This window comes from Struthio camelus, chromosome 15 (assembly GCF_040807025.1).
Source record: "Struthio camelus isolate bStrCam1 chromosome 15, bStrCam1.hap1, whole genome shotgun sequence".
NCBI classification, from domain to species: Eukaryota; Metazoa; Chordata; class Aves; order Struthioniformes; family Struthionidae; genus Struthio; species Struthio camelus.
This window is the reverse complement of record NC_090956.1, coordinates 10,299,322-10,312,960: the sequence shown is the minus strand read 5'-3', so window position 1 is coordinate 10,312,960 and position 13,639 is coordinate 10,299,322. Positions and strand designations below refer to the sequence as shown.

General features: G+C 53.0%; 1 protein-coding gene across 1 annotated transcript in view; it reads right to left on the bottom strand.

Annotated features, from left to right (window-relative positions):
• Positions 1 to 4,626, bottom strand: part of SYT17 (synaptotagmin 17) — a 42,504-nt gene extending 37,878 nt beyond the window's left edge. The window contains exons 1-3 of the mRNA XM_068908367.1: positions 4,555 to 4,626; positions 2,225 to 2,242; positions 982 to 1,130 (exon numbers count right to left, since the gene is read on the bottom strand). Of these exons, the coding sequence (XP_068764468.1) occupies positions 982 to 1,130; positions 2,225 to 2,242; positions 4,555 to 4,569 (182 nt within the window). The 5' untranslated portion in view covers positions 4,570 to 4,626. The remainder of the gene's footprint in view (positions 1 to 981; positions 1,131 to 2,224; positions 2,243 to 4,554) is intronic.
• Between the last annotated feature and the right edge of the window lie 9,013 nt (positions 4,627 to 13,639).

Sequence of the window (13,639 nt, the reverse complement as noted above, 5' to 3'; positions counted from 1 at the left end):
TGAGTTAAACATGAGACAATTTATTTCACGTAGCACCAACACATGGACCTTCCCAACCTGACACAGACTAAAATAAGTACTCAAAGGAGGAGACAAAATTAACCGAGTGCCTTTACTGTCTGGGTACCACCATCTCAGCATCCTACAAAGCACTGAGAGAGCATCTCCCAGGCCATGGCTTCTGAGCACACCAGGAGTTCAGGCATCTCCATCAGCTGGCCTGCAGCAGGACAGCACAGCCAGCTGACAGACCAGCCACTGAAGAACAGGAGACCTCTGCTCTCTTCCTGCCTTCACTAATGAGGAAATGAGGAATTCCTTCCTAAATGAGGAAGAGTAAGATAGGGAAGATGCCACAGACTTTCTTTGTAACATGTTTGCAAAAACACTAATCAAAGCTCCAGATAAAACCTGTGTCTTGCTGCTGCTGCTGCTGTTTAATGATTCAAGAGGAAATCTTAGACAGTATGAAGATGATTCAGGAGATCAAGTCTTGCTAAATTAAACTTTTGATGAATTTTCTCCTTCAGTACACATAAGCCCTTCACTTTGCTGAATTATAATCATCTGAATGCCAGGACAAGTTTTTCCATGCTTAAAAGTTTCCAGAACAACCTTGTCAATATTGCAGCTAAGTCAAAAAACTCCAAATAGATGGTCCATTTGAAAAGGAAATAGGATTTAACATGGAAAGTCTCATCTTTAGCGTAGGGTGCACAGCTAAACCAATGACCAGCTTGCTATATCAGCTGACAAAGCAACTCCTGTGCCACCTGCCAGGAGAGTGCTTTACAGAGATTCCCATCACTGTCTGAGTTAAGAGGGCTGCTGTTTATACACCCTGCCCTTGAGCCGCCTGTTCCCACCCTCGGCAGGAGAGTCCTCCTCCAATTCTGAGCGTCCTACCACGGATTCACAGCGATACTCCCATCACAGCCTTACTCTTCAGGCACAGCTATAAAATCGCGCAGCTAAACTTACAGCCAGGCAGGAGTCTGAGCAGGAAAAGGTCCCAGGATTTCAACTTCATCTTCACTTGTTTGACAACAGCTACAGTCGAAACACTTCTGACAACAATTTCTACAAGTCCATCGGCACAGCAAGAGATCCGAGATCCTAGCGAGCAGACCCTGAAGCCGTTGGAAACCAAAGCACAAGATTACAACCCATCGATAGCTAGCGAGAAATAACATTCAGCTGTATTTACGTTTGTTTTGCTGTGAGAGAACATTAAGAACTATATTTATTCCATCTTTATCAACAGACAAGCGCTCTGCAGTTACTAGCCCAACTTCACTGATGCTGTAACAAAACAGGAAAATAAGCATTCACTGCAGGTATCTTCCCCCTAGCAGCAATGTGTTATTATGTATGTTGGCAAGAGGGTGATTTACAAAAGATCATGGTGTAGTACTATGCTAGGGTGGAAACATGCTTATTCTTTCACACACATCAGCAAACTAACAGATCAGCAAATGCAGGACAGAAGGAATTAAAAACAGAAGGTAAACAAAAGCTCCAATTTAATTCTACAAGGTCCTATGTAATTTGAAAACCTCAACACAGCAACAGGAACACATTTCACCCCTGTAGATACGTCAGCATGCAATATTTGTGCGATCCACACATGTACAGCATCACAGCCCTAAACATTTGTCACTAAAATGGATGAGCAAAGGCATAATATCCAGCTGCCTGCCCTCCGCTATCATGATTAATTAAATGAAGAACCTTAAATGATTTTTTAAAGTAGTTACTTGAGCCAGAAAAGTATTTTCATTTCCTAGGTTTCTGTGGTGGCACTACTACTATTACCCGTAACAGGGCTCCTCTGTTTTTACACACGTGTGTGTGAGTGGACCCACACGTATTCCCATCCAGACTATGGCACAACAGGTTGCTGCGTTGTTTCCATAATATCCCATGGGAAAGGCACTCCTATGTATGAAGGAGTTATATTTTTCTTTGCTACTGCTTGTTCTGAGGCTTAGACCAGCTGGGAGCATTTCTTTTTACTCCAATAAAACACATAGTCTTCCCATGAACAAAATGAGAACTTTTTTTTTTTTTTTGGGGGGGGGGGGGGGGGGGGGAAATCACCAACCCCAGAACATGGTGCACTGCTTGTATCTAGGACCTGAGTAAAGAGTCAGAAAACACCAGATGATCCCCTCAGGATGGAGCGCGGAGACCGAGCAGAGCGTGAATCATCAGATGAACTCACCTCATTTATTGGTTCCAACTGTCCTTTTAGACATCCAAGATGAAGCAAAGGGGAACAAAATGAAAAAGGCAAAAAACAGGTTAGCAGGGCTCAAATAACATTGAATTTTCTGCCATGGCATGCCCCAGCCTGGGACAAGCTTTAATTTCTGGCAAGATAATGCCTTTTTATACATTAGAGAAAGAAAGGAGAGCTCTCCTAAACGGGCGCCAGCTGTTTCCTTCTCCAGCCCTTTCCCTCTAAGCTCTTTCTGCTCCTCCTTCCAGCGGGGAAATGAAATTCCCAAACCCATCTTGAATTATGAAAATCCCTGGTATAGATCCTGCTTGTGGCCCCTTGCTAATCCCTGTATCACGTGTGACCACTTTTTTTTTTTTCCTTAAACTAACCCGTCTCCGATTGCAGCAACTATTTGCTGCTGACAGCGAACCACATCCCTTCCAGTTACACTTCACAGCAGAAAGTGCTTTCATCCAGCTTCTGCCCACAAAAACATAGTTTCAACACCAAATCTGTAAAAGCCACATTTCCAGGAACAGGCACAAATTTAGAATATTCTCTATTTTGTACACATCACTTGAGGTAGCTGGGCATCTTCAGACTCAGATAAAAAAAAAAAAAAAGTACTCCGAAGTTACGCGCTCAAAACTTGAGTCACACACTCCAGTTTGAAAACTTGCATTGCAGCCACTTCCCCAAAGTCAGAGAAAACCTATAGCAAAAGAAGGAATTATCATACGACAGCGCTTTAACCACAAAGCCATCCTTGGAACATTCTATTTGCACTACTTCTTTTACAACTGGAGGTTTAGTAGCATTCTGGACATCTGCTGAAATGTCTTTCCTAGCTCCTTCTCTTGCTGTTGTCCAAGAGTTTTCTAGTTGCCCTAGCTGTCCTCCCATAAAGGGGAATCCTAAAAATATAGAGAAAAACACCCCTCACATGCCTCCGCATGTAAAAAGTTTCTAAAGTTTCTAACTTCATGCTCATACTATGGACAACACCAATCTGTTATGAAGAAGCTAGGATGTAGAATTTATTTCTAAGAATATTGCCATGGACAATATTTCAGCCCAAAACCTTCCTTTTTAACTCCTCAGAAATCAGGGCTTGCTGAAAAGGTCATCACTTGTTGGAAACCAAAATGAAGAAGGGACTGCAAATGCTGTGGTGCAATGTGACAAGACAGCGATGAGATACCCGTGGACCAACTGTTTAAGAAAATCCTGAATGGTTTAACGGGCTTTATCATTCCTTGTTCATGTAAAGTTGCAGCCAAAGCGACAGTGGTTTAGCAAAGCTGCAACAAGAATATTTAGACTGCTCTACAATGAATCCGCTGGATGCGTGCCACAGCCAAATGCCACGGCACGTGCTGGCAGAACGAAGGAAAGTGGCATTTCCTGGTGGCCTGCAGGGACCTCAGCAGGCTTCTGGCAAACAACCGCGCTGGTTATGGTCAGCAGTGATTTATGTGAAACGGCTCGTACGCGCCATCGGGCCCAGGAGCGCAGGCAGCGGTACCACACACACCGTTACAAAGCGACCGCGCGACCACCCAGACACCTCGACTGATGACTGAAACGACAAGAACTAAACATTATAGCGCAGAAGAGGCAGGCGAGTACGCGGTGCCACACGACACACTGACGCACGGACCTGTGAAACTAAAGCAAACACGCACAGTTGCGAGCATCCGCGCCGCGCGGGGCAGAGGGTGAGGTCAGGCAGACGCCGGAGGGTCACGGGGATGCAGCAGCCCGCAGGCGCCGGGGGTCCCGGCAGCGGGGATGCAATGACGCGCCAGACGCCGGAGGGTCACGGGGATGCAGCAGCCCGCAGGCGCCGGGGGTCCCGGCAGCGGGGATGCAATGACGCGCCAGACGCCGGAGGGTCACGGGGATGCAGCAGCCCGCAGGCGCCGGGGGTCCCGGCAGCGGGGATGCAATGACGCGCCGCGCGCGCCCCGGCGGGGGGACGCATCGCAGAGAAGGGCTGGTCCGCGGGGTCACGGAGATGGCGCTGTTCCCGCGGCGCCGACCCAAGCGTCACCCGGCTGGGGACCTCGGGGCCACGCACAAACCTTCATCCAAAAACCCGCAAAACACCCCAGCCGAGACCGCCACGAAACGACAGCTGCCCGCCAGGCCTGCTTAACTAATTAACTCATTAGCGTTACCAGGCGGTCGGTGGGAAGCACGGGGTGTCCCGCCCGCCCTCCAGACCGGCACCGCTGCGTCCCCGCCAGCCCCAGGGGGGGACGGCGCGTCCCCCCCGCCGCCCCCCGACGGCAGCGCTACCGGTGGCTCCGCGGCGGCGCCGCGCCTACCTGGATGTACGCCATCCTCGGCGGGGCTCCGCGCCGAGCCGCGGCGGGGCCGGGGCCGGGGCCGGCTGCGCATGGCCGCTCCCGCCGCCCCGCCCGCCCCGTCGGGGCAGCGCCCGCCCGCCCGCCCGCAACCGCCGCTCCCCCCCCGGGGGGGGGAAGAGCAGGGACCTGCCCCCCCCACCCCGCGGCGGCGGGGCGGCCCCGACGGGACGGGAGCTGTGGGGAGCTCTGCCCCGAGCCGGTGCCGCCCCGGCGGACGCGGAACCGAGGGGCTGCGCCGCGGGGGAAGCGCACCCGCGGCTGCTCGCTGCCGCTGGTACCGCGGGCTCGGGTGAAGCTCCGGCGATAGCCGGGGACGTTTCAAACGCGGCTGTAGCCTGCAGGGCTAGCGAGGGGAGACGGGATGCTGGCAGCGGAGCCCTCCGTGCCTGAACAGCCCCGCTCGCGGCCAGGCCCTGCCCTGCCGGCCAGGGCCCATCCAGCCCCCGGGCGCCTGCGCTGGCACCGCACCGCACCGCACCGGCGGCCAGCGCCGAGCCCGGCCCGGCCCCGGCCGCCGGCTGCGACCCGCGCGGCGCCGGGCAGCCGGGTCCTCGCCCGCCGCGGCCCGACCTCCCCACGGGCACGCGCCCCGCCGCTCCCCCTTCCCCGACGTTAGCCCGCGGGTGCGCGCCCGGCGGGGCGGCGGCGGCTGCCCCGGGGCGCACCGGCCGCCGCGGAGCCGCTCCGCACCCACCTGCAGGTACGCCATCCTCGGCGGGGGGGCGGGGGGGGGGCGGCTGCTGCGCCGCCGGGAGCCCGCGGGGCCGCCCCTGCCCGCAGCGCGCTGCGCGGCCGCGGGGCCTGCGCGGTGCGGCCCCGGGCGGGGCAGCGCCTTCCGCCGCCCGGCGCGGGGGCTCCGCGGCGGCGGGCGCAACAGGCGGCGCAGCGCGGGCGAACACTGACCTCCAGAGGGCCCGGCCCGAACTTCAGGGCGGGGGAGCGCTCGCCGCCTGGGACGGGAAAACCCGCGGCCGGCGGGACGGGACGGGACGGGACGGGACGGGACGGGACGGGGGGGCCCCGGCGGCGGCGGCGGCGGCGCCTTGGCTGGAGGCAGGGTGAAGGACGCGGCCCTTCGGGGCGGATACCACCCGCACAGCGCTTGGAGCTGCCTAGTGTTTAAAGGGAGGTCAAGCAGGAGCCTGTTCAATTTTGAGGCAGGTCAAACCGTTGGAAAGAGCAGGGAAGGTGGCGATTTGGGGCTGTTCCTCCAGAGCAGCGCCCTGGTACCGCGCAAATTACAGGCTTCCCTAAGCCGTGCTCAGCATGAAGGCTCCTGTCCACGGCTTTAGAGGAGACGCTGCAGCGGGGCTTCTGCACCCTCCTGGCATGGCGATTTGCAGTAGCGCCTGGTGCAGCTCTGTGTCGAAGCTCTAGCGCCCAGCGTGCTGCTCTGGGCCGTGGGTCAGCTCCACCAGGAGGACACGCAGCTCCCTGGAACACAAGGTCTCCTGTCCATGAGCAGCTCCCACAGCACAAACACACACCTCAGATGGGAAACTGTTTCTGAGAGGTGGAGACTGGAGATGCCGGCAGATAACTGCATCCTCCCCAGCTCTGAGGGGAACAGAAATACCGACATCTTCCAATGCAACGCATCATCTTCCCGAGCTCCTATCCTTGACACCAATATACATTAAGAGAGATTTTCTTCTCACCTAGCTTGTCCAAAGTGCTGGCTGTGGGTCGTACAAAGGGCCTGCTTGAGCAGTACTGATCTAAGGCAACAGGACTGTGGTGGCCAGCCTCGAGCATGCCCCACGCAGACACGCAGTGGCAAGTGGCAGCAGTTTCAAGTTCAGCTCAGCTGAATGGTTTTCCTTTTTTTGCCTCATTTTTTGATTCGCGTGCTGTAAGGCACTTCCTTGACTCGCAACAACCCCGTTACAATGCAGCTCGTCGCTGCTCTGGCGGAGGATGTTCACAGTTTCAAGTGTTGGCCAACCTAGGGACGCGGGTCACTACTGCCCCTTGTGGTAACGAGGGAGTCTCTGGGACCGCATGGCTTTGGAAAGCTTTTACACTACTCATCTCACTTAATGACCCGTTTTAAGTTCTCATTGAATTCAGTGAAAAACTCCCATTGACTTCCGTGGGAAGGAGTTTATTTTGACTTAAAAGCACATTCTCTTTTTCCCCAGGGAAGGCAGCTACTGCTTTAGAAAAATAACTACCACAGTGGAGATAAGCAAGACAGAAAAGAAAAAAGTAGGACTTATACACCGTGGTGCAAGTTGTTCATCAATCTTTTGGTCTTCCTTTTTTTTTTTTTCAATACCACAGTGAGATCCTTTCCAAAACCTAGTGCGTAAGATGTCAGCCTTCACTTTGAATATTGTTGCTCTTCTCATCTTGACTCACCAGCGCCTTAATGCAGCTTGCAATAAGTGAACACATGGGCTTTTTTCATGTTATAACAGAATGCAGAGAAGCTTGAATATTTAAGGCAGAGTTTTCTGACTCCTCAAAGCCATGGTGCTGGGAGTCGCAATAACCATGGCACGCAGCACTATGTAAAAATTATGTGTATGGTTGTACTTACACCTTTAAAAAAATTTAAGACAGCAAAAGGCAGATCCAGTGCTGTCCCAGTTGTCACACCCTTACCGATAACGAGATCCTTGTGGCATCTCTGGCATGTCCAGATGGATGGATGCTCTCCTTCCTACTGAGGCAAAAGGCCCTTCAGACAACAGAGACAAGCACTATGAACCCAAAAACAAGAGCAAGAGAATTAAGGTCATAGGAGGCTTCAGTGATGCGCTTGATTTTTACATGGAATGAATTCATGCCCTCTGGTAGCAGACAGTAGCACAAAGCCATGAGATTGATGCGTTTCCATTACACACTCATGCATAAACATGTATTTAGGAGCCTTTTACACTGTTGCTTGAAGGCTTTTAGATTAAATTCTCTCAACAAATACGTTCGATTGCAAACATAGCTCACACCCAGCCAATGTGATGGATTCTGCACAGCAGACAGGTGGTTATTGTAAAATCTAATTTCAAATCTGCATATGGCTGATACTTCGATTAAGCTCGCTCCTCCCGCAGTCAGAATAAACAGAGCCATTTGACACGATGACAGCGTAACCTTTGGCTGTCCTCTGCGGCGCACACGCGCTGCGTGATAAGGCACGCTCCACACTTCCCACACGGAAGGGCTGCAGTGCAGATGGTCGGGCTTGCAAAGGCAACATTTCAGCACAGAAAACGATGTAATTAGAACTGGTTATGCAGAATGTGTTTGTTAAGGTAGATTTCTGCTCTTTCTTACATTGCTGCATATTGGGAGTATCATCGGCTACGTCTGGCAGACGCGCGCGAGTCGGTACCAGCAGCCTGTGAGCAGCAAAATCGACCTGCCGCGGAGCCAGGCGGTTCCGCAGCTTCACAGACAAATCGGTGTCAGGGCTAAACGTTTTCAAAATAACATGTCTGCATGTGCGTTTCGAACCCTCGCCAAATGCTTTCAGCTGCTTCTCGCCTCACAGTGACCCGGAAGAGAGGACCACTGTGCAAAAGTGGAGAAGGGAAGGGAAGGGAAGAAATCTGATGGTGACTTCAAAGGATTTCATTTGAGTCCTTCCAAAGCAATTGGCAATGCTTCCTGCTGCAAGGGGGGAAAGTGAGAAGTAAAGTGGCTGCGTGAGATAAGACGAGATGTCTTACTTGGCTGTTCATGTGCCAAGTCCTTATCAGCATCACTTGAGCCTGCTGGAATAGCCGGCTACCACACTGCCTAAAAATAAGCTTTTTATCTCCAGATGTTTTCATAAATGGCAAGCCGCACCAGACAGTGCTTGCCCTCCACTGCTGGCAGCTCGCAAAGGCCAGCCGCCCTCGGCGGCATGGGACGAGCGTCATCCCTCGGCGGCAGCACCCTCCAGCAGAGCCATTCGGGCAGCGGCTCCTCCAGAGCCTCCTTTCCTAACGCCTTCGTCTCCTTGCGGCTTTCCCAGAAACGCAGTTTCCCTCAGTGGTTTTCAGGCCTTTCTGTGCCTTGGTGGTTGTCCCAGCCTAGGCAAGCCCATGGTTGGACTCGGAAAGTTCGGGGCGATGGGCAGGACTGTGCCAGCGAGTGGCGCAGAGGGAGACCAAGGGTGGGCAGCAGGCAGTGGTGCAAGAGCCTCAGCAGCAGAGCAGCACACTGGGCAGGAGGTGAAGAGTGGGTAAATTCCTGTGTTTGAGGGTCCAGGCCAAGTTCTGAGAAGTGGATCTACTCCAGCAGCTGAACTGGACACCAGCAAACACTGATTGCTTGCCTTTACACCCAGCTGCGTGCTGCAGTTTCCACCAGGAACGGGGCTGTCACGGATATGGCAGACAGCTGGTCCGCCAGCTAGTGACCAGAGGGTCGGGGGTGCCACCCCTCTCCATGACTTTGGTCTCAACAGCCTCTAAATTACTCCACCAAGCCCCTACATGCCTGTGAACATCCGCAGTTTGCAAGCTGAGAGACCCTCTCCCAGGCTTCTGCACTTCCAAGAGCCCACGGGGCTTTCGATTTCATTGCCTTCCCCTCCTCCTCCTCCTCCTCTGTAATTTTCCTAAGCTCGGGCTCCTTTTCGGTTTGGTGCTATTTGCCCCCAAAATCTCCCTTTGGTCCTATCTGCTGCACCCCACTCGCGCCTGTGGCGAGGGAGCCAGCAGCTCCCCGCTGTCCTCGGCTGGGTGGCCGTGCCCTCAAAGGCGCTACCGCCCCGCTTTCCTGCGGAAACAGCCTCTGCTGGTTCCCCGTCCTCAGCGCTGCGGCTGGGTTAACAACAGGCCACCCGCAGCTCCCTAATTGGCAATATTGGTCAAAGTGCTTTTTTCTCTTTTCTTAAGTCTCCAGATAAAGTGGCTGAGTTTGATCTAAAACCCTCAGATCCTTGCTGCTTCATGTAATTTATAACGTCCTTGCTTACGTTATTAAAATCACAGCTACTTTCTTCCCCTCGCACACTCTCCGTAACACGCGTTCTGGCAGGGAACTGAATGACGCAGCATAATCGGCTAAAGCTATTTCTATAGTAAACAGAGATAAAAGGCACAGCCAAAGGGCACGCAGCCTCTAAGGGAACACGCACCACGTCTTGTTTTCTCCAGCCTAGCTTCCTGCTCACGCGAAACCTCTGCCCGGCAGCCAGTGGCACCAGCCCGGTGGGTCCGTTCGCTTCCAGCGCATCGACCGCGTTTTAGCAATAGCCGAATGGGAGACGGGCCCTGGCCGGCGTTGCGCTCCCTGCCCCATGCTTAACAGGGAGGAGGAGGAGGAGGAGGAGGAGGAGGCATAGCCAGCTGCCGGCGTGGAAGACAGCGACTGCTAAGTCGTATGCGTAAATATGACTTTAAGGCCATGTTCTTGCAGCGGTCCAGTTTTGCAGCAAAGGCAGGACCGGCGCGGCTGGGACGGGCTCGCTCAGGCGATCGCTCCCGCCTCGGTGTGGTTATCGTGGTGCAGAAATCCCGCCGGGAAGAGAAAGCGCTGCCAGGACTCCTCTGCTGTGGGACCTGCTCCCTGGGTTTAGGCCGGAAAAGCTCGGATCGGGCGTCTCTAGGTCAGGCTGAAAAGCCCTGAGTATTTTCAGACTTCAGAGGAGAGGCTGTTGTATTTATAGGGAAGGGCAGGTTTTCAGTTGCCTTTATAATTCACTTTGTTTACAGTTGGTTTATTCCAGCTGTAAGGGTTGAGGAGTTAGCCGCGGGATTTCTTTTCCAGGCTCGAATTTCTGTTAGCAGACCTAGGACAGAGTTATTTTTGTAACATAAATCATTAGAGAGAGAATATCTCACAGTCCCCACTGAAGCAAATTCCCTGAGGAAGTGAGCTCTATTTTTATAGACAATTTCTACTTGTACAGTATTTTTATCTAAGGATCAAGAAACTAGCAACACCAGTCTCTCTGAAGCAGGCAAGAAGTATCCCTGTTTCTCAGAAGGCCCAATACAGAAGGATTAAAGAGTCGTTGCAGCCGGCCGGAGCTGCAAACCCGCTTGCCGGATGCAGGGGAAGCAGCTGGAGCGCGGGCAGGGCCGTGCGAGCAGGGCCCGGGCGCCCAGGCGGCATCTCGGGTGCCGCCGTACCGGCTCAGGGATAGCTTCTATTTCACAGAACGGGACAGCCCCACGCTCACTTCGCGGCACATCTTTGAGCCCTCACACATAACACTGTAAAGTAAATGTTGAGAGATGTGATTGCATGACGAACGCACTCATGGCTTATTTTAGAAGAACAGTCTCATCCCCTGTCAGTTGTTAAAATAACTGTGTGTGAAGGCATTTACTATTTAATTCACAATAATTTAAGAGGCCAGAGTTTTAAATATTTCTTTCCTATTCATATGAATATTAAAAAAAAAAAAAAAGAGAGGTGGGAAGAAATTGGCATCTACAGTTTTATCCTTTCCAACAAGATATTAGTTAACACAGAAACAGATGTGGTTAAACACACTTTCTTCAGCTAAATCAGCCAGGCTTTTTAACTGAGCTCCAGGACCGTGCAGCTGTAAAATGTAGCAAAAGTTATCCAAAAGCATTTAAATATGACTGCTAAGGGAAAAGTTTTTAAGTTGTTACACAAACGACCAAAAAAAAAAAAAAAAAGGATACTGCTTAAAAGCTTTGGAAAAACAGCAACAAAAGCAGCTTCTGAGCTGCAAGGAAGCAGTTGCAGAGATGAGTTTAGGATCATTTAGCTGCAAACATCAAATCATCATTTGCAGAACCAATGTCTAGCTCTACTTCAGCATTCAACAGGTTCAAAAGGGCAAGACTGTTTTTAATATAAAAGACTCCTTTTACTATCATCCTGCCACATCAGTAGAGACTGTTACATCTGTTTTTTCCATCTCATTAAGCAGATGTGCAAAACACTGTATCACACAGTCGACCTAAATTTCGTGGGTTAAAAGGAGTGCGTTTGTCTTCTAAAGCACTGCAGTGCTGTATGTGAGACATATACAGAATTACTGAATGTTTCTAGTTCATAGGGACCTCAGTTTACTCTGTCTGTTTCTACTGCTCAAATTCTTCTTTCCTTACCCCCTTCCTGCGAGTTTACCCCGCAGGACTTAGTTTTCCCCAGGACGTTATCTCAGCGGAGGAGGCGGCTGCAAATCCAGGAAATGGAACCAAGAGAAATGAACCCGAGTCCGCGCTGCATTAAGATTTCCTGCTCACGAAGAGTCTCTGTGCTGGACACGAGCAGAAACCGAGATGGCCGCGTGGCCTAACAGCCTGCGCTCTCTGCCGTTCAGATCCGGACTGGCACTTCGGAGCCAAACTTGTCTTCCCCACCGACCGAGCCAGCCCAGTAGCCAAAGGCCTGCAGGAGCTGCTGAAACCTGGACCGTAAAGCTTCTCTCAGCTGCTGAAGTCCACCCACGGGCGTTGGGCTGGAGGAACCTGTATTCAGAGGTCAGACGGCTGAACGCTTTCAACCGCTTCCCCTCCCTGCAGTAGGCAGCGGCACGCCGCCTCCCCGCTCCCGGGCCGTGCCCCACAGCCTGCGGTTCGCGTCCAGCGACGCCACCAGGGAAGGCGTCTCTCTTCCTGAGCGACGGAGCAGTCGTCTGCCAACCAGCGATGACAAGAACATTTATTCAAATAAAATATCTAAGCGCTTCGCAAACAGATGCTCCAGTGACAGTCACACAAACTGCTGTGCTCCCAGAGCGCTTTGGTTTGAAAGTCACATTATCACGGCCTGTATCGGCCAAAGACAGGAACTCCGCTAGCCTTTCTTCAGGTAGATGAAGTCACATCCCTCCAGCTGCCAGCAGCTGTCAGAGGAGGGAGAAAAATGCTTTTACCGAGTGACATTTCGGAAGGCAGAAAGCAGAGCTCAAACCACGATCTCTTCCCGTGAAGGCCTCAAACCCAGAAAGCTTCGGCCGAAGAAGTTTGTGCAAACGCCGGAGAGAGGGCGCTCGGAAAGGCGGCCGCGCTTGCGGCGAGGGCCGACGGGGCTGCTGCCCCGGTGTCGCTTCGCGGTCCGCCCCCTGGGCCCAGCTGCCCCTCTGCCCGCTCCTCCACCCTCTCCCTTTCCTACTGGTGCGTTCCTGCTGGGGCTCCCGTGGCTCCAAGCGCTGTATAATTTTGTCCCACGGCATCTCATTATACTTAGCTCGCAATCGCCACTTAACAACGGGATCGTTTCGGAACACCGCAACAGTTCTTCTCCGAGGAATTATTTAAGCGTTGAGAGCTCCTTACGTGCCCCATATAAACATTTTTGAGTAACGAGAACTATTTTGAGAGGCAGATTTAAAACACTTTAAGTCAGGCAGGCTCCAGAGCCAGGCGTCGCCGCGCCGGCGCTCAGGTGAGTCCTGGCTGCTCCCGGGTAGAGACGTCGCTTTGAGCGGCGGTGCCGCTTCCCGACGCGCCGGGAGCGTTCCCGAGGAACAAACCGCGCAGCTCCGCGCGCTTTGCGGCCAGCCCCTCTCCCTCCGACATCAGTCACGTCTCCGTAGGGAAGGGGTGCACGTTTCAAGGGGTGCCTGTAAAACGCGAGGGCTAAATGCCAGGGGCGAGGGGCACGGCCCCCGTGCGCCGCCGGGGCTCTCGTGGCGTTGGCGCTCTCAGCCGGGTGCAAGCATGCAGAAAGTCATCAGCGCTTTGCACTTCAAGGGCAGGCCGCCACTCGAGGGGCGACGAGATAAGCTGACTTTCAGAAGAAAGTCAACCTTAGACATACACGAAAGCTTTGTCCAAGACTGTGTTCCTAGACGAGTTAGACTGCTGCAAGATTTGAAAACACAGACTATGTGCAATTTGACAAAGAACTTGTTCTTTGACAAAGTTCTTGCGCCAAGAACTACTGCGTTCCTCACAGCAAAAGTTACACCTGAACACCGATCCACTTCATTTAGTCATCTACCTACTAGGGCAACAGCGAGGAGATGAGGACAGAGGACTGGTGCTCTCCTCTCAGGTAGTACTCTGCCTCATACGCACGAAGCCACTTAAGCCAGCCCTCCTACCAAAAGCCAAGTTAAAGCGGGGTTGCAGCACTCTGGAAAGCAACACGCTGAAGTAAGAGGGGGGACATGGAT